Source organism: Neocloeon triangulifer, unplaced genomic scaffold (genome assembly GCF_031216515.1).
Source record: "Neocloeon triangulifer isolate White Clay Creek 2 clone unplaced genomic scaffold, ASM3121651v1 ptg000015l, whole genome shotgun sequence".
Taxonomy (NCBI): Eukaryota; Metazoa; Arthropoda; class Insecta; order Ephemeroptera; family Baetidae; genus Neocloeon; species Neocloeon triangulifer.
In genome coordinates this window covers 3,486,110-3,512,070 of record NW_026775557.1, presented here as the reverse complement: position 1 = coordinate 3,512,070, position 25,961 = coordinate 3,486,110, and the positions used below count along the sequence as shown (strand labels likewise).

The window sequence follows — 25,961 nt, the reverse complement described above, 5'->3', positions numbered from 1 at the left end:
TCACCTCTTTTGGCCCTCATCGCCCGCCTCTCATTGTTTGCCTCAGTTCGCTGATTCAGACGAGCGTTGGTGTCAAGTAATGAAAATTCTTCGTCACTCTCTTTGCCCGGCTCGAAATTTAAAGTCTGTCTCTAGAATCCAAACCGTGTCATCCTCAGATCCGCGGAAATGAGGGCTGGATTTAAATTTGACTGAAATAACGAGAAAAAATTAAATCCCACTAAAAGTTTAAATATATTTATCTTAATTTAAAGAAACCATAAAGCACTCCAAATTTTATTAAATATTTTTTTTTATTTTAAGCATATTTTAATGTAATAAAATTATTTTAATTTTTTATCTTATTACAAACAAAAATTTGATATCTTGTTATTTTTTATTAATATTTATCCTGAAATTTATCCCTTGAACCACATTTAACTCTTAGTCTCACGTCAAGATAATTATAATTATGCTGAAAATGTAAAGATTTTGTTCTTAATTTTTTTTCACTAAAAAAATCAATTATTTTTTATTTTAATTATTATGCAGATTGCCACCTCCAGTCGTGACTTTTGCAAATGTCCACGTCACCTGCAACAATACAAATGGGGTCGTTTTGAATTTCCCTTTCTGTCGAATGGAGGAGGCCTTCTGTGCCTTTCGCCCACTGGGAAACCGCACCAAGTGTAGCATTGGACGTGACACCTTGACATTATTTGCATTGCCTGACATTACCAAATAAATTCACCCTTGCCGCGCCCAGCCGGCCTTTAAGGCTGCTTTACGTGGGCAAAGTGCGGTATATTATATAAGCTTCCCTCCGGGATACAAAAGCTCAAAAGTCCCAAGAGCTGACATCTCTCGCCCGTCGTCGGAGCTCTAGTCGGGCCTAGAAAGAAACGCACGTGACCCCTACGGATCTTTTTCAAGACACTTTTAAATTTAGCCCCGGCGTGACTTTGATACGTCCTCTTTCTCTTCTTTGGATTTCACCGGCGCCCTATGCAATAAATCGAATATCGGTGGACGTACTTAGATGGATTATTATTAATTTATGGCTAATGCGAATCGTGCACGCTGAATAATCCGCAACGTGCCGAACTAATTCAATTGGCGGTGCCACCGGCCCTCTGTTTACTGCTGCGATTACGCATATTACAATGTGATTATGCACGATATAATTCAGTAAGCCAATTTCAGGGTGGCTCACACAAACATGCAAATTCGATAAAGGGGCTGACCTGGATTGAAATCTACATTGAGTTTTCCACACAATTTTATTTTCAATTTTATATATTTTACGTCCTTTTTTTACAGTAATTGATTAGTTTTTAAAAGAACAAAGAGCACATTTGGACAAAATGGCCTTTGAAAATAATTTCACATGGCGACAGACACACATGAAATCGTGGCCGGAAACGCAAAGTACATACACCGCGAGTTAAATGCGAGTGAGAGAGACAAAAATGCGGCTGTTGTATCTGCTGGATCCAGCCAGGCACACTCACTCACACACACGGATGACGGCAAAGCCGTCTGTCTGCCCTTTTCGGAGGCGGCAGACGCACATGTGCGCTTTTTATATTTGATGTTACACAGTTGCCAAACAAATGTTTGTGTGATATTGGGCCATTATTGCTCTGTCCCTCCCCAAACAACAGTTTTATCCGAGCGCACTGCACGAGATCCGATTATTACACATTAAAATGGCGCTTGTGCAAACACACACGATCAAAAATTAGCCTTGCCAGTATTTCACACTTACATGATCGCGCAAATAAAATGGCACGCTTGATTTCAAGAGTTATACAAATCGACTGCCACAAAGCGTTTAACAATTTATGCCATTTTCGCGCACCACCGAATCAGACACAATTTTTCAAAAGCTTACGAGTCCCATTCGCATAAAAACCGAAAATAACTGGAAATCGGTTGACTGGCCTCAGAGTGCTCCATACTTCTTTACATTCCATAGCGTCAAATGCAGTATGGGAAGTAAATAAGTACGGTGTACAAAGTAGGCATCTTCTTTCTTGGCCGGTCGGGACACTCGCTGCTTGCAATCCGCCGAAATGCACTGGGAACCACAACAATCTGCATGCGACCGTCGTCGATGGTCTTGAGAGGACTATGGCGACCGAGGAAGAGAGCCGGCCGGTCGGCCCGCGAGTCGGAGGAGCGGCAAACGCCTTCCTTCCACCCTTAAAAAATAAATCCCCCTCCCTGCTCCTCGGAAGAGTTGGGTTGCATGTGTGCTTCTTGCCTTGCTGCCTGCACGTGAAAACTCAAACTAGATGCACCGAGTAAAAAATCGCCGCTCCTCCCGGCACAGCCGCCCGCCTGCCGCCGCCGCCGCCGCCGATCATCCCTCCACTTGTGCGCGTTCTAAAAATGATCACACGCCGAGGAATGAGTCCAAACTTAGACCGCGTGACGCTCATTGGCTTAAAAATCGTGCTTGCGCCAGCTCTGGCCAAATTTGTCATAGCCCGAAATACTCTCCGCAGCTCTCGAGTTCCTCCGAAGCCCCCACTGGGCCGCCGCAATTCGAAAACCGGGGCCCTTATTTATTTGCCCGAACTTTGTGTCTAGACCGAGGGCAGACTTCTTGGTACTTTTGCTTCGCACTTTGCGCCCCCTGACTCGGTTTCGCCAAACGGAAGCGAACGAAAAGGCTCGCGCGCTCATTCACTCGGCCGCGCCGCTCTTCCGACTCTTCCTATCCGATCACACGCCAACTGGCTTGGTGACGAGAGCGAAAGTTTCAAAGTGGCCAACTTTCTCCTTCCATGATTACTTTTTTTTAATTTTTTCAAAAACTTGAGTAGAGGAAATCATATCGATTTATCTTTCAAAGGTATCAAATTACAATTGCATTTTTATTAAAAAAAAAAGAAGAAAAAAAGGTATAAATAATATCACTTGATAAAACATACTGCAAAATTAGTGAATATTTTCCAATTTTTCTACATCAACCTAATCAATAATTATGCTCAAAATTTTAAAAGTGGTGAAAATGCAAGATTAAGGTCCTCGATTGCGGTGAGATTTACATAGTTGAAAGATAAAGAGAGGGAAAAGCGCTTTCAAAGGTGGGCAGCGCGGTGAGCACAGGTGACTAACGTATTGCCTACCTCTTCAGGGGCACAGCATCGACTACTGATACTTTTCAATCTTCATTTAAATTAGTAAAATAAAATAATATAATTTTATTGAATAAATAATAAAAATTTTAAAAATTGCTTTTATTTAAAATCAGCTTAAAGAATAGATGAAAGAATCAGAATTCCACATTATTCTCTTAAGTTGTTTTAAATAGATATAGAAACCTCTTTAATCAAATCTAACAGACCAAAATTGAATCGGTGAGTTTTAAATACTTCTGGCTTATGATCATGAACTAAATTTTTGTATTGACTGAGAAGAATAATTAATAATAATCATATTAACAACAATAGATTCACCAAGTCCTTAATTTTTTCATAGTAACTCACACTCTTCTCAACTGGTGCATCTTATTTAACGATTAATTTTTTTTTAATTAATATAAATATAATTTTTACTGTAACTCTATTTTTTTAAATAAAGCTTGACCTAAAACTTGTATAACTCAATTTTTTGGAATAACTTAAAAAGTTTCAAACGAAATTAAGAAATTCAACTATTCTATTTTTTAATAGTGCTTCCCTCTTTTCCATCTTTTTAGAGTCTGAGTTTCTTAGCCAACTTCATAATGTTTTAAATTTGTTCATTATTACATAAAGGGTTTAAAAATTTAAACATGAAATACTTCAGACGAATTTTAAGCAATAAATAACCGTTTTATCTTTAAATTTCTAAAAAAAAAATGGTTGATTTTGTTATTAAGTTCAGTCGTATATTTCACCATGTAAGTGACACTTTTCGAATCTGATATTGAGATGAAATAGATGAATTCTCTAATCCCTCTGCATAATATAGTGCTCGTGCAAAATCGAGCTGCGATTCGCTCAGCACACACCATTAGTTTCGTTTCATCATCCGGCGCCGCAATGCGCTTTCCAACTTTAAATCTGCGACGAGAAATCAAATCCCGGCTGCAATTGGCGTGACACATTCGGGTAATGGAAGCGCGATAATAATCCGCCTGTGCAGCAGCCCTTAATCCTAATTACAGGCACAAAATACTTTGACGCCGCGCGTTAATAATACAAATGTGCATTTATCTGTCGGCGGCGGCGGAGGCGCGCGCGCGAGCCACCGTTGCATTCGCAGACGGGAGGTCATTACCGCCGCTAATTATATGTACACACAGATGCACACCCGCGCCGCATCCATCCATTCAAATCTCGCCGGGGGTCATGTAAAAATAAAAGCCAACCCAAGTGTAATTTGTTTACGAGAGAGACATTTTTAAATTGCATCAGCTATTTTAAAAAAAAAAAAACGAAATTACGCAAAACGCTCTAACTCCACGAATAATGGCATTGGTTAGATTTTTTAATTGATATTTTAATTTAATACAGTAAAATAAGAAAACTAAAGAGGATTAAATTCATTTAGTAGATCTAGATAATATCGCAAAAATCGGTGATTAATGCTTTAATTTCTATAAAATTAAGTGAAATATACTTTCAATTATAAAATATTATTATTAAGTAAAAATTGACGTTTTAGAATCACCAATGTGACATATTTTTCAACTATTATTACATTAGAGTAAATAATAACCTATTCTCTCCTAAATTCATCAGTTTTTGTAATCTCAATTTTTATCAATTATTTTTAATAGCAAAATTCACGTGTTGTTTAAAGTGTATAGAATAAAAAAATATATCCCAAATTGCTTAAAACACTTAATTTTTATGTAAAAAATTGTTCAAAACCATTTGTCTTTTTTCGTCAAGCATTTTTTTTCCATTCAATAAATTGAAATACACATCAAGTCCATAGACGAAAATTATTTCATCAGCTATTTAAACTGCAAAATCAACTTAGTTTGTTTATAAAAATCGCCTATTTTTTCCAATTAAAATTCAGTTTTTTTTCTTCTTTACTCTTCTATTTTCTTGTCATTTATTAAATACTTCTTTTTTTATTGTTTATAATTTTTATCACTAACGAAATTCCAAACTTAATTGTGATTCAATTTTTATATATCTAATTTTGTAAATCAATCATGTGTTGGATGTAAATTATAAAAATTTTCTTTTTCTTTTCCTCGACACATTATATTGATATTTGTGCGGGTTTAAGAAATTTTCGCTTCAATTGCATTACAAATAACAAACCAATATTATGTGACATATTTTAGGTAATATTTTTTGGAGCGAACATCCGTTGCCTGATTCTGGCGATTCATAATAATTCCCGAATTCGCATCCTGTCCGGTGCAAAGGTGCGGACAGGCCAAATCCACGTGGGAGTCGCGCCAGAGGCCTGTCGGAACGCCTGGAGCCTCTTACAGATCCTCATATGGAGCACATCTCGCGCACGGTTGCCAAGTTTTTCTCTCTATGATGTTATCGTCCAAACATTTCATTAATACGTCGGCGTGAGTGAATAAGCCGGACCAAAAAGAACCGCGTTCCGAGCCGAAAGCGAAATTGAAAGAAAATTCTCACCGCAAAGGCAGCCGCAAATAATTTTCCGGGACGATTAATTTAGCTGTCTCGTGCAGAAGCAAAATTGCCACCTACTTGGATTTATTAATATATGCGGCGGCGTCGACCGCTCGAATGGAGGGCAAAAAGCCGCTGTCATTTTCATCCATCGCGGAGAGACCAACGTGATTATTCGGAGCGAGAAAAAGCCACAGAACAGTTTCTCTCTCTCTAAGGCAGCTGTAGTGTAAGTTAGCAGCCCCTGGTCCGAGTTAATTTTAGTCGCGAGTCAGATGCAGGGGTAAATTTAGACCGGCAGCAGCAACAGCTCTGCCGAAGAAGAAGTGTCCACGTAGGTAGCAATCGCTGCCAAGCCAGCCGTCGCTCCATGCAAATGAAACGAAATGGGCCCCTCGCCCGCTGCTGCTGGAGGATGTAATAATTCCTTAAGCGATAAGATGCCGAGCGGTTTCATTCAATCTCATTGTGCTTTTCAAGAGATGCACTCTATTGTGCGCTGCTCCCTGCTGCAGACCAATCGCTCAAAAATAATCAGTCTTTTGCTTTCTCCCCTGTCCGCGCGACAAACGATATTTTTAGTACTGCTCTTTTTTTAAATGGTCTCGAATTTCATTCTTTGCCAGGTTTCAAAGTTCCAAAGTTCTAAATTATTAAAATTATTTGCAAAACAATAACGAATTTGTATTAATTAATTTGATTTAAAAAGTTTTAAATTAAAGTTTAACTTTTTATAATTTGTATACAAAAAATTTCCCTTTTCATTCACATTAAAATATTTCTGTCTTTTAATTAAATTAAATTTTTAAATTGATCACTTTTTTACTTGGTAATAAAAACTCTACTCTTTTAACCCGAAACATTTAAATAATTAATATTTTATTTTATTTAAATAAAACTGTGATTTGGTTCCACTAAAGAACTGATGGATTAAATCCCAAATTAATTCTTGTTAAATTATGTCATTTATTAATTTTTTTATTAAGAGCATGTTGAATTTGAGTTTAATGGAATCTAAAGAAAAACCAAATTTAACTCATTTTTAGCATGATTTTTAAATATCAAGTTTTACGTTAAATAATTGTTTAATATTTAAAATAGTGTAACAATCGTAATAATTAATTAACTTGGAGCTTTCAAAGGGCCGATATAATCAGTTTGAGTGCCAGATTGAAATGCTATTTTGTTGAATCTCTCGTTAGGCTCAACGACTCGGCAACTTTTGGCACCGCGCGCTCTTCAGGATAGAGCCTCTCTCTCGTTGCCGTGCACTTAGCGGAAGAACCGAGTCTGCAATTTTGGCGGTGGCTTTTCATTGCGCAGCCAATCGTAGGTTAACAACCCTTTTTCGGGCGCAAATTGAATTAATCCTGGGCATTAATGTGAATTGCCCGCCGCCGCCGCCGCACCATCCCTACCGAACTTCTCTCGCGTCACTTGCGCTCAAGATAGCTCCATTCACGATCGCCTACGCTTGATGGCAGGAATTCGCCCTAATGGCGATCAGAACTTGAAAAAGCCCCTTGCCAACGCAAACACACCAACGCCGCGCCCGTGGATTACTTTGCAATTAGTTGCCAAATCGAAATTACCGAGGGGCTCAATAAAGATGGAAATTTGTGCTGCAGCGATAATATTTTATGCTCTTCCGCTTGGCTGCTTAAAATTATGCTTAAAAGAGGGTTTTAATCTTATTATGATATGCAATTTGAAATGGAATGCTGGAATTTCATTTGCATAATGCTTTTAATAGCTTCAAATTAAATGTTAATAAACTTAGCTCTCCAGAGATAAATCCAAGGGACAAATACTAATAAAATAATAAACAGTACAATATTAAAAAACAGATGAAAAAAAATTTGATTTTTATAAATTCTTCAAATTTATTTTATTCAATTTGAAATTTTAATCAATATAGAATAATAATTTACATATATGTATTTTCTTTTTACCTTTCTATGGACTTCAAAATAATTTATGTAAAAATCTCACTTTAAATTTTTTGTTTCATTAAAATTAAATTAAATTTTCAATTTATTAAAATTAACTTATTGTTAGGCAAAAAAAGGAAAATTGCTAATATTGAAAGAAGCACACAAAAGAAATAGTTTGAGTTTAAAATTTATTTTAAAGAACTGAAGTATAAATCAGTTTAAATCAATGGACACTAAATTTATAAAATAATAATTTATAGCATCTAAAAAACCGCTTTTTTATAAATTAATTAATGTTAAAAGCTAATACGTGGACTATAAAATTAGAGCTCTCAATTTTTTTTTTCAATTAATAAAAATTCAAGAATTACCCAAAAAAATTAATGATTCACCCTATTTTGCGTTAATCAATGTAAAATTTAAAAATTAATAACTGTAATTCATCCAAAAATTGAAAATTGTTCTAATCCGCAGGGAAAAAGTAAATAGCTTTTGACACAAGTGCACTCGTGTCAGTCACGTTTGGAGGGAAGAAAGGAAGGAAGCACTGGTTTTGTCTAAAAAAAAAAAGAAAGGCACTCGCGTGACTGTGTGATTTAGGGCTCGCGGGTGGAGGAAGTTCCCGTTTTAAAAAGAAGAAAATGCAGCCGCAGGAAGGAACAACAACGCTAGTGGTGGCAGCTCTAGCATGTGTCGGCTCGGATGCGGCACATGTGTGTGTTTCTATCCGCGGCCCCGCGGGTCGAGCACGCAGCTGCATGCGTCTCCTCCCGCGCGCCGATGATGCAAAAAACGAGCGAATTATTTCCGTCTTATATCCCTCCCACTCTGCTATCAAATTAATTAGCACAGCAAACGGCGAAAAATGTGTTTTATTTTTCATACCTCCGAGGGGGTTTGTTTGTTGGCGGTTTTTGCTCCGCAGCTACTTTTTTGCTCGTCAATTCTGGTTGAGAGCAAATGAAGAGGTGCTTTTAACGAATTCAAAGCACAAAAAGCAGAGAGAAATGAATAAGTGGACTCGGCCGTTCAAGTGTAGCTTTCGCTTGAATAAAATATAATTACGCCATTTCGATGGAATAAGATGAAAAAAAAACGTTTGTAATCACGAATCTAAAGAGTAAATTGACAGTTATTTCGTATAAATAAAATAAACTCGTTCAAAATGAATGAAATAAAAAAAGGTCAACTTGCCGAAATTCTAGGATTTCTTGTATCATTAACGAAAAGGAGGAGTTGGAAAAAATAAACATGGGAATTGCAGAAATTCTTTTAGCAACTACATTGCAAAGTCAATCAACAGTGTTATACTTTTTTTTAATTTTCCATTATATTTTTCCGCTTAGCACCGTCCGTAAAATTTTTAATTCTCCTTTTCAAAAAATTTGCTACCAACGAATGCTCTCCATCAAGTTACCGGTTTCTAATGTCCCTGAATTTGCTATTTCCTTGGTCACGAGGCATTCTGTGAAAAAAATTGGCTCCTTTTACCCACTTTTGCAATTGATTTTAAAATATTTCACAAAAAACCATTATATTTTGGTTTCTGAATCTAAATTTATCAATGCTATAAGTTGATGTAAATATTTTCACTTTATCTACGATGGACAGATCCAGGAATTAAATTTTATGTTTCACCGAAAAATTCAAATTTTTTTAATCTCTTTGTTTTCAACCATAAAGCAGAGAGTGTAAAGAATTAAAATGATAATTTAGATAGATTTTCAAGTCAAATCCTCTTTCAGCACCCAGCCTTAAGTCAAGTCAGCCCATTGGCATCCCTCTTAAGTTTCTTTCTCGCCTAAGAAGTGATCTCGGAGCGCCTTATATAGTCACGGGTCTAAATTTACCGGCTTTGAAAAACCAACGCCCTTCTTGGAATGTATTTATTTATAAATTGTCAGTCGCTCTTGTTCGATCGGCCGGCGAGCGCCAGGAGCAAGAAAATGTAGCTCTTGTTCCTCTACAAAGTCCCATGCACACCCGGAAGCGTTTTCTTTCTTTCCTACTCACTTCATCCCCATAAAAGAAATCGAAAGTGGATTTTTTTACCTGGTTTAAAGAAAAGGTCCCTTCTACACTTGGTGCACTTGTCTCAGGAGAGAAAAAAAATCATTTTTACCCTAAAAAAATTGCAATTCCTTGATATATTTTAGTGAAATTAATTGGCAAGTGGCTGCGGCTCCAAACTTCACCAACAGACTGAATGCATTCGTTTGTTTCTTGGGAGCTCTGGCAGGAGCTGCCCGCGATGACGTCACCTTATCGTCGCCCCTGACCCCCATCCACGGTCATGAATTGGCCCCTCAGTCAGTGGCCGGCCTGCTCTTGCAATTTGTCCACACGCTCGATGACATTCCATTAACGCGGGCGTTACTTAATTGGTTTAAATTTATTTTTGGTTTGGACTTTAATTATTGCTATAATTTTTGAGCAAAATGAAAACAAGTAAAAGTCTGGCCTAAGAGAATATAAAGGCGAAACTGTTCAAAACATTGGCCGCGGTGGCTGCCAAGTGCGACAGTGTCACTTAGAACGCGGCTATGTGTCTTCGTGCTCCTTAAAATAAGCATTCACTTAAAGCACAGAGCTTCACTTTTTTAATATAGTAGAACAAGAATTTAATTTTAAATTAGTTATAATTAAGGGAAACTTTGCTGCTTATAAAAAAAATTAATAAAGGTGTAAAAATTTGAGAATTAAAAAAAAATAGCAATTCAAATTAAAAAAAAATGAACTGTGTTAAATATGAATAAAAATTTAAATAATTAAAAAAAATGCTTCAATCGCAAAACAAACAAAGAGACTAAAAATATTATATATTATTAAAAAAGGAAACACCTCGTGAAATGTAAAAAACATAATTTTTATAAAAAAGAAAGTTAAGTGAAAAAATTTATTAATTGTTTGGTTAAATTTGATTTCAGTGCAATGAAAATTCTGCTGATGAAGTTGCCGCGACCGTGGATTGTGGACGAGAAGAAGGACGACGGCTACACTGCGCTGCATCTGGCCGCCTTGAACAACCACGTCGAGGTGGCCGAGCTGCTTGTGCACGTGGGCAAAGCAGACCCCGACCTGCAAAACGTCAATCTGCAAACGGCGCTGCACCTCGCCGTCGAGCGCCAACACACCCAAATCGTCAGGGTAACGTGCTGAAAATTTTCTAATTTAAAATAAGATAATAATTTTAATTGGAAAAAAATTGTAGCTTCTGGTGAGAGAAAATGCAAATTTGAACATACCAGACAAGGATGGCGACACTCCACTGCATGAAGCCTTGCGCCACCACACTCTGTCCCAACTCAGGCAGCTCCAAGATGTTCAGGATGTTGGAAAGGTGAAGTTTTATTTTCATCGATCATTATTTGAATATTTTAGTTTAGTCTAGTTTTATTTAGTTTTTATAGGAAATTTGAACAATTTCTAATGAAATTTGTATTTTTAATAAAAATAAAAAATAAAATAATTGAAATATGATATATTTTACTTTTTTTTTTGTCAAAATAATATTATTTACATTGATTTACGCAAAATTGTAAATAATAAGTTTAAAATTAAGAAAATCTTTGCACGAAAAAGCCTCACAAAAAATTAAAGTCAAAAAGTATTTGTTTATTTTATCAAAAATCAACACCCTACAATTTTTATAATTTTATGCTCACATTTTTGATAGATTTAACTTGAATGTCTTTTTTGTTTTCTGTAATAAAATTATTAAAATGAAAAAAATATAATACTCCCACTTTTGCACAAATTAATAACAATTTTGAAAATTTGCAGCTGCTCATGGGCCTTGGAAGTCAAGGCGCAGACAAGAAATCGTCTGCTTCGATCGCCTGCTTTTTGGCCGCCAACGGAGCTGACCTGACCATCAAGAACAAGAAGAACCAGACTCCTCTTGACCTTTGTCCTGACCCGAACCTTTGCAGGGCTCTGGCCAGGTGCCACCGCGAACGGACGGTGCAGTCTTCAGTCGGAGATGAGCTTTGGTACTCGAATTAATTAATTTGCCGAATATCCCAGTTTTATGAAATTTTTATGTTCAGGGACTCGAGCGAGGGCGGAATGGAGTCGTCGACCGCTGGGGAGCAGCTGGACGAGTGCCTGGTGTGCTCGGACATGAAGAGGGACGCTCTGTTCAAGCCTTGCGGCCACGTGGCCTGTTGCACCGCCTGCTCTCCTAGGGTGAAGAAGTGCCTGGTGTGCAGAGAGCAGGTCCTCTCAAGAGTCAAGGTTAGGAATATAACTTAGAAAAAATGAAATAAAGAACACATTTTTTTCTTGTGGAAATATTTTTAAACTTAAAATATATCAAGGGAGGAATTTGTAAGTGCCCATTTTGATTTTAGAGGAAAAAGGACACAACTGGAGCAATTGAAATTGATTTTATAATTTTTCCTTTATTTAAAATGATATTGAGGGCGATCCAAAAGGCTAACTTGGCCCAGGCTAAATTAGCCTGGCCCTGGCTACTTTAACCCGCCATTGAATTTTGCTGGAGGGCTAAGTTAGCCCGGGGCTAAGTTAACTTAACCTGGGCCAGGTTAGGCTTTTGGATCGCCCTCATTATATTTATATTAAAAAGAGAACAAATTTACTTCACAAATTGCTATTTTGGGTAATGAATGTTTTTGATGCTGTAAAATTAATTAAAGCTTGTATGAATGATTAGTAATAATAGTACTTTAATATCATTTCCTTTTTCTATTTTTAATTTGGTTAAAAATAACATTAATTCCAGATTGAGGAGTGCGTTGTGTGCTCAGACAAGAAGGCTTCTGTCCTGTTTCGGCCATGCGGACACATGTGTGCGTGCGACAGTTGTGCAGCTTTAATGAAGAAATGTGTCCAGTGCAGGGCTCAGATTGACCAAATGGTGCCATTTATAGTTTGCTGCGGAGGCATTGGTAAGTAAAAAAAAAATAAAAAAAAATAGAATCATCTCAAAATTGTTTAATAATTCCAGGTTCTGTATTTGATGTGAGCAATGATGCTGATGAGGAGCTCTCCAATGCTACATGTAAGTACCACAATGCTTTGATAAAATATTATAATATATTTTTTATGGTTTTTTTTATTTTTTTAATGATAAAATTTAAATAATCAATCAAGAATATTTTCCCAAATGATTTATAATTAAATTCTTATAGCGTCTGATTTGAATTTTGAATTTCAGCCTCAAGTGACATTGCACCGAGCAACACAACTACCAGCAATCTCAACAACCAAAACAACAACAACATTAACAATCCTAACAATTACAATGCTCCTCTGATGAACAACGGCTCACGGGACACAACATCCACCGCCGACATTCAAAAACTTCAGCAGCAATTGCAAGACATCAAAGAGCAGGTTTTTATATATTTTTTGTACTGTTAAATTTTTTTATATAATTATTTTTTAAAAACGCAGTGAAATCTAATGTAAAATAAGCACAAAACATTCATTTATTGAGTTTTATGTGTAAAGATTCTCATAAACTTTAATTTTTATTCCAGACCATGTGTCCTGTCTGCCTGGATCGACTGAAAAACATGATCTTCCTTTGTGGACATGGAACATGTCAGATGTGCGGAGACAAAATAGGGGAGTGCCCTATATGTAGGAAAACCGTAGAAAAGCGCATCCTCCTCTACTAGGCCATTCCGGATTTAATCACATAAGTAGCTCCTCTGATTATATTAATATTATTATCGTCAATTTAATCTCAAGTCGGCTCTTCCGAACTGCACTTTGGCCTTGGTTGCAAAACCACGATGAGCAAAAGATAATTATTCTAATCTGATCTGATGATTGATAAACAGGAATTGCCATTCCTGTGCCTTGTGAAAAAAAATAACTATTTATTTCCACTGTTATCAGCTAAGAAGGCCATTTAATCTTATATTATAGTCAACCAGGTTGCAAAACATTTGCTTCACCTGTGCCTCTTTAGAAGAAAAAAAACAAGGCTCTTAGCTTCTTACTGATGATCACGTCACTTTCGTATTTGACATTAAATAACTGGAATAAATTTTTTTAATTTTTTCAAGCCTTTTCATCAGGAAAATTATTAGGCTTTTATTTTTCTAGAGTGAGAGAGTTAGGCATATTACGCTGTTGGATTTATTTCTTTGTAAATCTTGCTTATAAATGAAGATTATTATGAAATATGCTAAAAAGTTTCAAAACTAAATAAAAAAAAACATATTGCCAAGAAAGAGTTCTAAATTAAAGTTATCCCGTACACAGGAAATAATCATTTTTTCGCAAGTGCCAATTTCTTGAGGGCGATTCTGTCCAGTTTGTTGCCTTTGCTCTCAGGCAATTTATCAACAAATTGAACACCCCCGTGCAGTTGCTTGTGCTCCGGCAGACGTTGGGCCACGAATTGCACAAGTTCCTCTTCGGTGCAGGTCGCGTTTGCTTTTCGGCGGACAAACGCTCGCGCCACGCTGGTGCACTTTGGGTCTGGAATGTCCACAACACCCACTTCCAAAACGTCCTCGTGAAGCTTGACAGTGTTTTCGATCTCAGTGGGGGACACCTGTGGAAATACAATTGATTGAAAATGGAACAATTCATTTAAAAAGTTTTTTTATATTAATTAATATTTATCATTAGTATATTGATAATGGTAACAAATTGTGATCTAATCACTAAAAAATTTTTTAGCCAATCTTGTAATCATTAAGACAAAAAAAATCCAGATTAATATTTGACCTATATACATTAGTTTCAGAATGTATTGACCCAATTTAAATTATTATACCATATTTTTCACTTACAAAGAACATGTAGTACTTAAATAAGAAACTTGTTCTTTCCAGCACATAAATGTTGGAATGTTCGTCAAAGAATCCAATATCTCCAGTTCTGAGCCATCCATCTTCTACCTCGTCTTCTGGTAAAACAGGCTGAAATCAAGTTTTCAGTATCATTTTCACTTTTTCTCTTTGAAGTCTCACCTTTTCGTGACCTTCCCTGAGGTAACCTTTCATGAGCGTCGGTGCTCTGACATAAATCAAGCCCCTCTCATTTGGCCCGAGCAGGTTTCCACTGCTGACATCAACAATCTTTGCTTGTACATATGGCGACAGTTTTCCAGACGACACGCTTATTTCCCCTGTAAAAGTTTAATTTTTTAAACTCATTCCTCCAAAGTTGCAATAATTATAAAACCTTGGTTTTCTTTGGTAGGATTTCTCCTGTTGCGCGGCGTATCAGGTGTTGTGTCCACTTCTGTGCCGGAAATTAAAAAGCACTCGGTCATTCCATAAAACTGAGCAATGCGCACATTTGGTAACTTGGTGTGAATCAGATCTGCAGTGGCTGGGTCGAGCACTGAACCCGCTATGGTCACCATGTGAAGGAAGCTCAGGTCGTATTTTTCGAGCTCCTCACTCCGGATGAACCAGTTTGCCAAAAACGGATACATCAAGCAATTTCCAGGCTGGAATATTTTATTAATATATGTTCAAATGATATTGTTTGGTCTTTTCCTTACTTTGTACTTGGCCAATTGTTCAAAATACGTTTCCTTCTCGAATTTGCCGAGGTGGTAAACCGACGAGCCGTTGGTGATGGAGCTGCAGGAGGCCATGAAGCTTCCCGCGGCGTAATTGCTCATGGGGGTCATGAAGGGCCACATGAAGATGTCGACTGACTTGGGGTCGTAACTCTGCATCATCAAGGTGAAGTGCGTGTGGCAAACGCCTTTTGGAAGTCCAGTACTGGCGCTTGTATTTGGGATGCAAACTATGTCTTCTTTCGGGTTGATTTCAACATGTTCAGGCATGGCTAAATAATTTTCCAAAAGAATATTGTGTTTAATTGTTAAGCTTAAAATCTAGTCGTTTATTATTAATTTAAAATCTATCTAATAATATTTTCTTAACCTAAATTAATATAATTATATTTTATCTTTTTTATTCATGAATCTAATCAATTTTTAATTACATATTTATGAGTTGTGCTTAAAATTAACTTATTAAGATCAAAATAATTTTTACCTGAGCCGTCATCCTCCAAGAGAGATTTAACAGTCGCAACTTCTGGCTTGCCAACATCATCAAAAGAAATTATCTTCACTGGCCAGGGCATGATTTCAACCGACTTCTGCACGAGCGGGTACGTCTCCTTGTCCACCAACACATATCGCGCCTTCGAATCCTTCATCTGTCGCGCGTACTCCTCTGCAAATTATTTCAATATTTATGTCTATAATTATTTATTCTTATCATTTACCTGGCGTTTCTTTTTGGAATCCGCCGCGGACGGCGCCGTTCAATCTCCAAACGCCCAATTGAATGATGTATAGGACGGCCGTTTCATAGGTGACGAAATATAGAACGTCTTTATTTTTAAAACCGAGTCGGGTCAAGGCGCTGGCCACTTTTATAGAATCCTTCTCAATGTCTTTGAAATAGACGTTGACTCCCGTAGACGCATCTTCCTAGAATAATTTTTTTCTTTTTTTAATACTTGTTATTAAATTTAATTGTGGAATACTTGCCACCCAAATTGTGTCGGTTTTGTCGAGTCCATTTTCTTTCAGCCTTTTCAGTAAGTAATCCACAATGCTCATTTCTGGCAAAAGGCTCGGGTCTCTATCGTGGGGTGATTTGAAGATCCGTGGTTCGGATGACACTGAAATTTTTTATTGAATAATTAAGTGTATTATTGAGAATTGTAATTAATTAAATGTTGCGCGTACTTTTCCTTTTGCTTTTTTAACTTATAAAAAGAACTTCCACTCTCCACTCCGACCGAGAACAGTCACAAACAGAAACCTAAAGTGGAAATTTTGCTTTATATGGTATTGAATCCTGCTTGGACAATCTATCAAATTTCCCACCCATAAAAAAAAGATAATTTTTCAAGTCAGTTGAAAACTAGAATGAAACCGAGATAGATTAATGACTATATTTCTTTTCGCGTATCTTTGACAGCATTCAGCTCCAATTCACACAGTTTGTTAAAATTCTCCTCTAATCTATAGAGCAACTTTGCACAAGACCCTTTCCGTGGCGTGATATTATCATCAGATCTTAACACACCTGCCTCCTTCACTAAAGTACGCACTTTTTTGTAGGTGGGTACAATGCTGAAGTCCTAAAAACGTTCAACGTTCAAAACGATTTTATCTTTCAGACCATATTTTGGCAGTGGCAACACTCAAAATTAAAATGAAAGTAAAATAACAATATATATATGAGCGGAATATAATTTCTAAAAATCAAAATAAATATTTAAATTGCTGAAATTTTTACATCAATTGACAATTGACAATACCCTATGTATGCAAAATATGTGAAGTTAAAAAGCATAAAACAAGTCGAAATTCCGATTAAAAAGAAATAGAATTTTTTTTATTTATTCAATTTTTTTTAAATAATACAACGGCACTTCATACTAGTTTCAGTCATGTTCATGAGCAAGAAAATGATAAGAAAAAAATTTAAAATTTAAAAAAACAATAAAATTAAAATCAAGAAAAAAAGAGTGGTTTTTTTTAATTTCAAAATTAAAAAAAAAATATTATATAAACTCGACAAATCATAGGCACCAAAACTTCAATCCTGTAGAGAGCCCAAGTCTTTTGTGAACAGACTTAATATTTTAAAAGAGCTGGTTTGATGAATTTTACAAATTATTTGAAAATTAAATTTATTTTTTTAATTAAAAGAAAATAAAACCCAGTCATCACTTCTGATCATCAATGATTTTAAGCTCTTATCGCAGGGGAATCCCAGGTCGTCCCAGGTAGGAACAAAATAATATTATAAGATAAAAAAAATAAGCAGAATAAACAAGATACTAACTGTCGATGTTGAAAGTCCAATCGGTCCAAGGCAAAAAACGTAAAGAAGTGAATTGAAGTAATTCCCAGAGCAGCAAGTAAACACACGTGTGTGGTCGAACGCGTGTCCGAGAGAGCGAACAGACTACTGCGCCGCTTGGCTGAAGAGGTTTTTTAAATGCTGTTTGTCAACTCTAAATTTAGAATTCGGGTTCCTCAAAATCTCTCGCTAAAAAATTTGCCCCGTGATGTCACATGTGGTGATCTCTTATCGCGATGCGCAAATACACAAAGCAATAAAGTGTTGAGTTTGATGGGTAATTGTCCTTGATATTCTTAGAGACCAATTCAATTATTCCGCTTATCGCTTGCAAAAGTATCCAGCAGACGTTGAGCGTTATTAGTTATTAGCAAACACTACAAAGTCTGCAAATTCTTTTATAAATTATAGTGATGCAGTTATATTGCATTTTTCATCAGTAAACAATCAATTTTTATTTTTTTAAACAACAATAATTTCAATAATGAAAATGCTCTAAAATTTATAGCATTATATATAAAGGAAATTTTAATGAAGAACTACAGGGATATTTAAGATTTAACATATTTGATGGAAATAGCTTTATTATTGATTCTTTATAAACATTTACAGATTCCATCAATTAAAAAAACCCTATATCTATTTTTGACATATTTTAATCCTTTGTAAGACCTTAAATGATTCAAAAACATATTTCTGACTGCACAGAAAAACTGAACAAAAGAACACTACGCTTGATCTTTTCACTACTTAAACGTTACAAGTTTTAATTTAAAGTTTAATAATTAGGACGCGAGAACTCAAACTTGGCATTCACTGCCTTTTTTTTAGAAAAAATCACTCAAGTGCTAATTTCTTGAGGGCAAACCTGTCCAGTTTGTTGCCTTTGCTCTCAGGCAACTTATCAACAAATTGAACACCCCCGTGCAGTTGCTTGTGTTCCGGCAGACGTTGGGCCACGAATTGCACAAGTTCCTCTTCGGTGCAGGTCGCGTTTGCTTTTCGGCGGACAAACGCTCGCGCCACGCTGGTGCACTTTGGGTCTGGAATGTCCACAACACCCACTTCCAAAACGTCCTCGTGAAGCTTGATAGTGTTTTCAATCTCAGTGGGGGACACCTTCAGAGAAAAATGTCGTAATAATTCAATAAATATTTTACAAAGAAATAAACTTTAATTTAAGAGCTTGAATAATTTCATTAAAAAATTTGTTAAATTTAAAAAATCTTTGCCGTAAGAATTTGCACCTAATAACTGATAATGTAAATAAATTTTCACTTACGAAGAACATGTAGTATTTAAATATGAAGCTAGTTCTCTCCAGCACGTAAATGTTAGATTCCTCATCAAAAAACCCAATATCTCCTGATCTGATCCATCCATTTTCTATCTCATTTTCTGGTAAAACAGGCTGAAATCAATTTTTTAATATGTATCATGTATATTCTCTTTTTGTTTTTGAAATCTCACCTTTTCGTGACCTTCCCTGAGGTAGCCTTTCATGAGCATGGGCATTTTGAAATAAAATATGCCTCTCTCGTTTGCTCCTAACAATTCTCCGCTGCTGACATCGACAACCTTTGCTTGTACATATGGTGCCAGTTTTCCTGAAGATACGCAGAACTCCCCTTTAGGATTTAAAAAAAATTATATTTTACCTTCAATATTTTTAAATTAAAACCTTGGTTTTCTTTGACCGGATTTTTCCTGTTGCGCGGCGTTTCCTCTGTAGTGTCAACCTCAGTGCTGGTTATTATGAAGCACTCCGTCATTCCGTAGAACAGAGCGATGCGCAAATTCGGCAATTTTTCGTTAATCAATTCGGCGGTGGCTGGGTCCAGCACGGAGCCCGTGATGGTGATCAATTTGAGGAAGCTTAGGTCGTATTTTTCCAGCTCCTCGCTCCGAACGAACCAATTTGCCAAAAACGGATACATTATACAATTTCCAGGCTGAAATGAATTATTTATTATTAATAAAAATTTTTGTGAAAAAGATGCACAATTTTGGTGCAAAAACAATCAACGCGTGTTTTGGTCTGGACGATCAATAAGCAAATTAGTACGGACAGAGGCGCCTGGAAAACCAACACAGGTTTTCTCATTTTACATCACAGAAGTCAGAAATGCGTTTTAACTTTCCAGAGACAATAATCATTACGTTTGTTACTTACTTTAAATTTAGCCAGTTGCTCAAAGTACTTTTCCTTCTCGAATTTGCCGAGGTGGTAAACCGTCGAGCCATTGGTGAGCGAGTTGCATGTGACCATGTAGCTTCCCACGGCGTAATTGCTCATGGGGGTCATGAGGGGACACTTAAAGACGTCCACAGACTTTGGGTCATATCCTTGCGCCATCAAATTAAAGTGCGTGTGGCAAACGCCTTTTGCAAGACCAGTACTGGCGCTTGTGTTTGGGATGCAAACTATGTCTTCTTTCGGGTTGATTTCAACATGTTCAGGCATGGCTAAACAATTTTAAAAAAATCCTTTATTCCTTTTTTTAATACTTAAATAAGATTCAAAATTGAATGAATGAACATTTCATTAAAAAATTGCACTAGAAATTTGATTAACATTTTTACCTGAGCCGTCATCCTCCAAGAGAGATTTAACAGTCGCAACTTCTGGTTTGCCAACATCATCGAAAGAAATTATCTTCACTGGCCAGGGCATGATTTCCACCGACTTCTGCACGAGCGGGTACGTCTCCTTGTCCACCAACACAAATCGCGCCTTCGAATCCTTCATCTGTCGCGCGTACTCCTCTGCAAATTATTTCAATATTTATTTCTATAACTATTAATTATTTATTCTTATTATTTACCTGGCGTTTCTTTTTGGAATCCGCCGCGGACGGCGCCGTTCAATCTCCAGACTCCTATATGGATGAGATATAGGACGGCCGATTCATAGGTGACAAAATAAAGGGCGTCTTTATTTTTGAATCCAAGTCGGGTCAAGGCGCTGGCCACGCGTTTTGAATCGCGTTCGACGTCTTTAAAATAGACCTTGACTCCAGTCTGCGCATCCTCCTAATGAAATGTTTTAAATATCAAATTTCAGGTAAATTTTAATACTTGCCATCCAAACATCTTCAGTTTTGGCTCGGCCGTTTTCCTTTAGCCTTTTCAGGATGTAATCCACAATACCCAATTCTGGCAAAAGGCTTGGATCCCTATCGTGTGGCGATTTGTAGATTTTTGGTTCCAACGGCACTGAAAATTCAATACATAATTCATTTTTCCTATAAAAAATTCTAAGAATTTCCAACATACTTTTATTTTTTACTGAAATAGACTGTTTTCGTCTTCACCGGCCAAAGAAAATCCACAGAATTGAGACTCCAACTATAAATTTTTAATATACTTATTATCGATCATGGTGGGGAATCGGTAAAAATTCCTAATTATCGCGCATGTACTAAAGGGCAAGAGCTGATTAATAAAAAAAAAATCAATTACTTTTCCTTTATCTTTGACAACGGGCGCTGGAACTATCTCCAAATTTTTATGTGAGCCACTCAGAATACTGGAATGTTTATTATTATCTTTAAATCTACTCGGACATGTATACGGATCTCAATTTGAAATAAGCTGAAAGCTTAATTATCTTTATTGAACTTCTCTGTTTAAGTTGCGCGCGTTTTATTGTGAGAACAGCAAGAGTATAAGTTATACATGCATATCTTTTTATGTCTTAATAATAATACTAAGGAATAAAAGTAAATAAAATTTTTTATGTAAAATATTTTAAATTATTCAACGTTCTTCAGAACTGCACTGGAAGAACTATAACATCTCTATAGGACCAATCTAGACCGTGGCTTCAAATTGCACAGCTTATTTATATATTCGATTATAATTGACCGATGCCGGGTCTAACAATAAGAAATATTCTTCTTAGCTTGGCTTATTGCAAAAGAGACTAGAGCTTATTATTTTTTTCTTATCAGAGATTAAAATAAATTAATATAAATTAATTCAAACTTTTTACATTTTTAACTAACCAACCCAATCAAACACGCTTTCGGCTCACCTGAAACCTCTTCCATCAGTTCGAAGCCCGCCGGGAGTGGCCGATAAAATTAATCAAAGTCACTTGATTCAATTTTCGAAACGAAACGGAATTCAGACACTATAATATGGTTTCTAAAGTCACACCTATCTATTTATTGTGCGGCTGTGCGGCACCGAGGTGTCGCCTTCTCTGGTTTGAGGGGAAATACAGGAGGAGTTGGATAAAATAACATCACAGGCACGCAAAATAATATTATTCTAAAAATTACGATATTAATAATTGTCACAGCAAAAACAGTTTAATAATAAAAATGGATTGGAGAATATAATAATTAATTATAATTTTCTGTAAATTTTATCTTCACAGCAGATTTTAGGGAATTCCAGATTGAATTAATAAATTAAACAACTTTTGTTACGTTAAAACAAAACAATGTACACCTCACCTAATGTTCAGTTCTAAAACAGTGCAAAGCAATCCTCTTTGAAGGAATTCTTATCTCGACTAACGGCTTAATTGAGAAAGTCAAACTCGGGCGTGCCCTTGTGACCGCAACGCGAAATAAAATTGCGCGTCAAAGAGCGATCAGTTTAATTTTGGCTGATGATGTTTCTTGAGAGTTATTTAGTTTAGAATTCAGGCTCTTTGCGAATAAAACCGTGTAAAAAATCTTGCTAAAAAGTTGACCCTTGAAGTCATACAGAGATAAAAGGCATGGAATAATTTGCGATGATGGCACCTCTTCTTATCACATTAAGTAAAGAACCAACATTCTTGTTTTGCTCAATATTTCTTATCAAGTGTCCTTTTCTGGGCTTGCAGCAGAGAAGGGAAGCTCCAATCTTAAATCAATTTGGGGTATTTTTGTTTATTTATTGTGATGATTTGATTTAATAAGGGGCTTTTTTGTCAGTTAAAACTTAATATTTATCATTGTCACTACTGACAAAATTTGCAAAAGGAAACGAAATCAAATATATTCATCATCTTTCAGCATCATCAAGTGGCCGCCAAACTAACATTGTAATAAGTGATACTTGATTATAAAAAAAGTTCATTAACACAAAACAAAACTCGTAATAAAAGATATAATTGCGTGGTTCCTTCTGCACAGGTTGACAAGACTCCGTCTTGGCTTGACCCTTAAAAAAAATAATAATAATAATAAAACAGCAATATAAATGCCCCTCTTGTAAGGGAAATATGCAACCTGAGGAACTTGGCTGTAGCGCAGGTTGCCTACAATTAATAATATAACCATAAAAAATTCAATATTAATTTTTTTCTTAATCTTAATTAAATTAACATGGTGTTGCATGGGATTTTACGGATTTTATTTACTAAAATACTCTTTAATTATTATTAAAATTGTTTAAACGTAATTTAATTTTTTAAACATAATAGCGCATAATAGTTTAGTTATTTTGGACGTAAGAACTGAAACTAAATAAGAAAAAAGTTAATATTCAGCAAGTGCTAATTTCTTGAGGGCCATCCTGTCCAGTTTGTTTCCCTTACTTTCGGGTAATTTATCAACAAATTGAACACCCCCGTGCAGTTGCTTGTGTTCTGGCAGACGTTGGGCCACGAATTGCACAAGTTCCGCTTCGGTGCAGGTCGCTTTTGCTTTTCGGCGGACAAATGCTCGCGCCACGCTGGTGCACTTGGGGTCTGGAATGTCCACAACACCCACTTCCAAAAACGTCCTCGTGAAGCTTGATAGTGTTTTCGATCTCGGTAGGGGACACCTTGAGTGGCAAAATTTAGTAATTTAATTCAGATGTTATATGGTGAATCTTTTACTTTAAAACGATAATTTGAATGAGTTAATTTTTATTTACTTTGCATAATAGACTCAAAATTATTTAGTTAAAACTTAAAGTCCTTTGACATAAAATCATTTGGACCTGCTAAATGGACCTATCAATTTTTACTTACAAAGAACATGTAGTATTTAAATATGAAGCTAGTTCTCTCCAGCACGTAAATGTTAGATTCCTCATCAAAGAATCCAATATCTCCTGATCTGATCCACCCGTCGGCTGTCACATCCTCTGGTAAAACTGGCTTAAAACAAGTTAAAATTTAGTGTCATTTTCCCTGTAACTTTTTGTAATCTCACCTTTTCGTGGCCTTCCCTGAGGTAGCCTTTCATGAGCATGGGCGTTTTGAAATAAAGAATGCCTCTCTCATTTGTTCCTAACAGTTCTCCACTGCTGACGTCAACAACCTTTGCCAGTGTATATGGTGCCAGTTTTCCAGAAGATACGCAGAACTCCCCTTTAGGGTTTTTTAAAATTATATTTTACCTTGAATATTTTTAAATTAAAACCTTGGTTTTCTTTGATTGGATTTTTCCTGTTGCGCGGCGTATCCTCTGTTGTGTCAACCTCAGTGCTGGTCATTATGAAGCACTCGGACATTCCATAGAACATAGCAATGCGCAAATTAGGCAATTTTGCGTTGATCAGTTCGGCTGTAGCCGGGTCTAGCACTGAGCCTGATATTGTGACCAATTGTAGGAAGCTTAGGTCGTATTTGTCAAGCTCCTCGCTCCGGATGAACCAGTTTGCCAAAAACGGATACATGAGACAATTTCCAGGCTGAAAGTCAATTTTTCTTTTTTATTAAAAACCGTATATAATTTTGAAGCCAGAGGTCCAAGATGCATTTGAAACATTTTTCCTTTATAGATTAGAATACAGTATAATATATTATATAGAGAGATTCCTTACTTTGAATTTGACCAATTGTTCAAAGTACTTTTCTTTTTCAAATTTGCCAAGATGGTAAACCGTCATGCCGTTGGCGAGTGAGTTGCAAGTGGCCATGAAGCTTCCCACGGCGTAATTGCTCATGGGAGTCATGAGGGGAAACTTGAAGATATCAACTGACTTTGGGTCATATCCTTGCACCATCAAGGTAAAGTGCGTATGGCAAACGCCTTTTGGAAGGCCAGTACTTGCGCTTGTATTTGGGATGCAAACTATGTCTTCTTTTGGGTTGATTTCAACGCGCTCAGGCATAGCTGAATAATTTTTTATAACCAGTTTAGAATGCATTCCTTAATTTGTTTGCATTTAATTTGATAATGGGTTGAATATATTATTTAATTTGTTTAAGTTGAATAGTTAATATCCTGCTTATTATTCAATAAAGGTTTATAGCGAATCTTTTTTATATATACCTAAGCCGTCATCCTCGATGAGTGATTTAACAGTCGCAACTTCTGGCTTGCCAACATCATCAAAAGAAATGATCTTCACTGGCCAGGGCATGATTTTGACTGTCTTTTGCAAGAGTGGGTACGTCTCCTTGTCCACCAACACAAAGCGCGCCTTAGCTTCTTTCATCTGGCGAGCGTACTCTTCTGCAAGTTATATAAGGTACAATAATTTATTATTAATTATATTTCTTGACATTATACCTGGCGCTTCTTTTTGGAATCCGCCTCGGACAGCGCCGTTCAATCTCCAGACTCCTATATGGATTAAATACAGGACTGCCGTTTCATAAGTTGCGTAATAAAGAACGTCTTTATTTTTGAAACCAAGTCGGGTCAACGCGCTGGCCACGCGCTTAGAATTGCTCTCAACATCCTTAAAGTAAACCTTTACTCCAGTTGAGGCATCTTCCTATTTAAATATTTTTAAATAATCATTAAAAATGTGAAACCAATGCGAATCCTAAGTAAAACAGTGCAACTACAATAAATTTGATACTTGCCATCCAAACGACGTCAGTTTTGGCACGGCCGTTTTCCTTTAGCTTTTTCAACAAGTATTCGACGATGCCCAATTCTGGCAAAAGGCTTGGATCCCTGTCGTGGGGTGATTTGTAGATACATGGTTCCGATGGCACTTCACATTCAATATAATTTTAATTGGTATTGCTGCCTAAAATAATTATAAGAAAATCCAACGTACTTTTATTGTGATCTTAAATATCGACCACTGCGACTGTTCGTCCTCACGGGCAACAGAAAATCCACAGAAGAGCGACCTTAAATGGAAATTTTTTCTTTTTAATTATCAGGTATTGGTGGTGGGGAGTCATCCAAAATTCCCACTGATCTCACTATCACACGTAGGCGTAATGGACATGAGCTGAATAACAATAAAAAAAATTGTCAATTACTTTTCCCTTATCTTTGACCTTTGACAACAGACGCTGGATCCAGCTTCAAATTTTTATCTTATATGATGAGCCACTCCAACCAAGGGAAGGTTTTATTATTACCTCTCTGGAGCAATTTTCAACAGATCTCAATTAAACGTCCTGCATTAATGCAATATCATTTTTAAGCTCCTCCGTCGCATTCCTTTAATTGTGTGAACAAAGGTCAACGCGCCGCATAGTAAAACTTGAATTACATATTTTATTTTCATTTAAGATGTAAGTAAAGAAAACAGGATTTCCTTGTTTAAAAAATATATTTTTATTAAAGAAACCGCTCTTCAAGAATCTTGTATTAATAGTCGTCAGCAGGTAGCGCGTTTGCTCATGAAATAGGGTCGCAGACTGTGACCAAAACTGTAGAGCCGTATGTTTGTTTGAATAAAAAATAATTTGCCTGCTTTCTTCACTTCCACGATCGTCT

General features: G+C 36.4%; 4 protein-coding genes across 8 annotated transcripts in view; 1 reads left to right on the top strand and 3 right to left on the bottom strand.

Annotated features, from left to right (window-relative positions):
* The window catches only part of LOC132202790 (E3 ubiquitin-protein ligase MIB1), a 166,689-nt gene extending 152,967 nt beyond the window's left edge, over window positions 1-13,722 (top strand). The window contains exons 13-20 of the mRNA XM_059629974.1: window positions 10,444-10,663; window positions 10,728-10,856; window positions 11,300-11,508; window positions 11,566-11,752; window positions 12,261-12,426; window positions 12,486-12,539; window positions 12,696-12,874; window positions 13,021-13,722. Coding sequence (XP_059485957.1) covers window positions 10,444-10,663; window positions 10,728-10,856; window positions 11,300-11,508; window positions 11,566-11,752; window positions 12,261-12,426; window positions 12,486-12,539; window positions 12,696-12,874; window positions 13,021-13,161 — 1,285 coding nt within the window. The 3' untranslated portion in view covers window positions 13,162-13,722. The remainder of the gene's footprint in view (window positions 1-10,443; window positions 10,664-10,727; window positions 10,857-11,299; window positions 11,509-11,565; window positions 11,753-12,260; window positions 12,427-12,485; window positions 12,540-12,695; window positions 12,875-13,020) is intronic.
* Window positions 13,614-17,485, bottom strand: LOC132202792 (luciferin 4-monooxygenase-like). 3 transcript variants are annotated; one of them, XM_059629978.1, is made up of 10 exons: window positions 17,326-17,467; window positions 16,218-16,293; window positions 16,013-16,150; window positions 15,749-15,952; window positions 15,514-15,696; window positions 15,009-15,301; window positions 14,684-14,954; window positions 14,470-14,627; window positions 14,290-14,418; window positions 13,614-14,048 (listed from the first exon to the last, which is right to left on the bottom strand). In XM_059629978.1, coding segments are annotated over exons 2-10 (1,665 nt in total). In that variant the 5' UTR covers window positions 16,219-16,293; window positions 17,326-17,467; the 3' UTR covers window positions 13,614-13,760. The 3 variants fall into 3 exon arrangements, with proteins under 3 accessions (XP_059485961.1, XP_059485963.1, XP_059485962.1); XM_059629980.1 differs by lacking the exon at window positions 17,326-17,467 and adding an exon at window positions 16,359-16,429; XM_059629979.1 differs by lacking the exon at window positions 16,218-16,293 and having other exon boundaries at window positions 17,326-17,485.
* A 406-nt stretch (window positions 17,486-17,891) lies between these two features.
* Window positions 17,892-21,871, bottom strand: LOC132202793 (uncharacterized). Its single transcript, XM_059629981.1, has 10 exons — window positions 21,807-21,871; window positions 20,620-20,691; window positions 20,426-20,559; window positions 20,169-20,376; window positions 19,927-20,109; window positions 19,517-19,809; window positions 19,025-19,295; window positions 18,814-18,971; window positions 18,626-18,754; window positions 17,892-18,462 (listed from the first exon to the last, which is right to left on the bottom strand). Coding segments are annotated over exons 2-10 (1,659 nt in total). The 5' UTR covers window positions 20,621-20,691; window positions 21,807-21,871; the 3' UTR covers window positions 17,892-18,180.
* On the bottom strand, window positions 21,807-25,517 carry LOC132202794 (uncharacterized). Of its 3 annotated transcripts, XM_059629983.1 has the most exons (10): window positions 25,499-25,517; window positions 25,288-25,363; window positions 25,084-25,221; window positions 24,789-24,992; window positions 24,549-24,731; window positions 24,097-24,389; window positions 23,694-23,964; window positions 23,484-23,641; window positions 23,300-23,428; window positions 21,807-23,109 (listed from the first exon to the last, which is right to left on the bottom strand). In XM_059629983.1, coding segments are annotated over exons 2-10 (1,593 nt in total). In that variant the 5' UTR covers window positions 25,289-25,363; window positions 25,499-25,517; the 3' UTR covers window positions 21,807-22,893. The 3 variants fall into 3 exon arrangements, 2 of the variants coding, with proteins under 2 accessions (XP_059485966.1, XP_059485965.1); XM_059629982.1 differs by lacking the exon at window positions 25,499-25,517 and having other exon boundaries at window positions 25,288-25,403; XR_009442407.1 differs by lacking the exon at window positions 25,499-25,517 and having other exon boundaries at window positions 22,967-23,109; window positions 23,300-23,424; window positions 25,288-25,410.
* Between the last annotated feature and the right edge of the window lie 444 nt (window positions 25,518-25,961).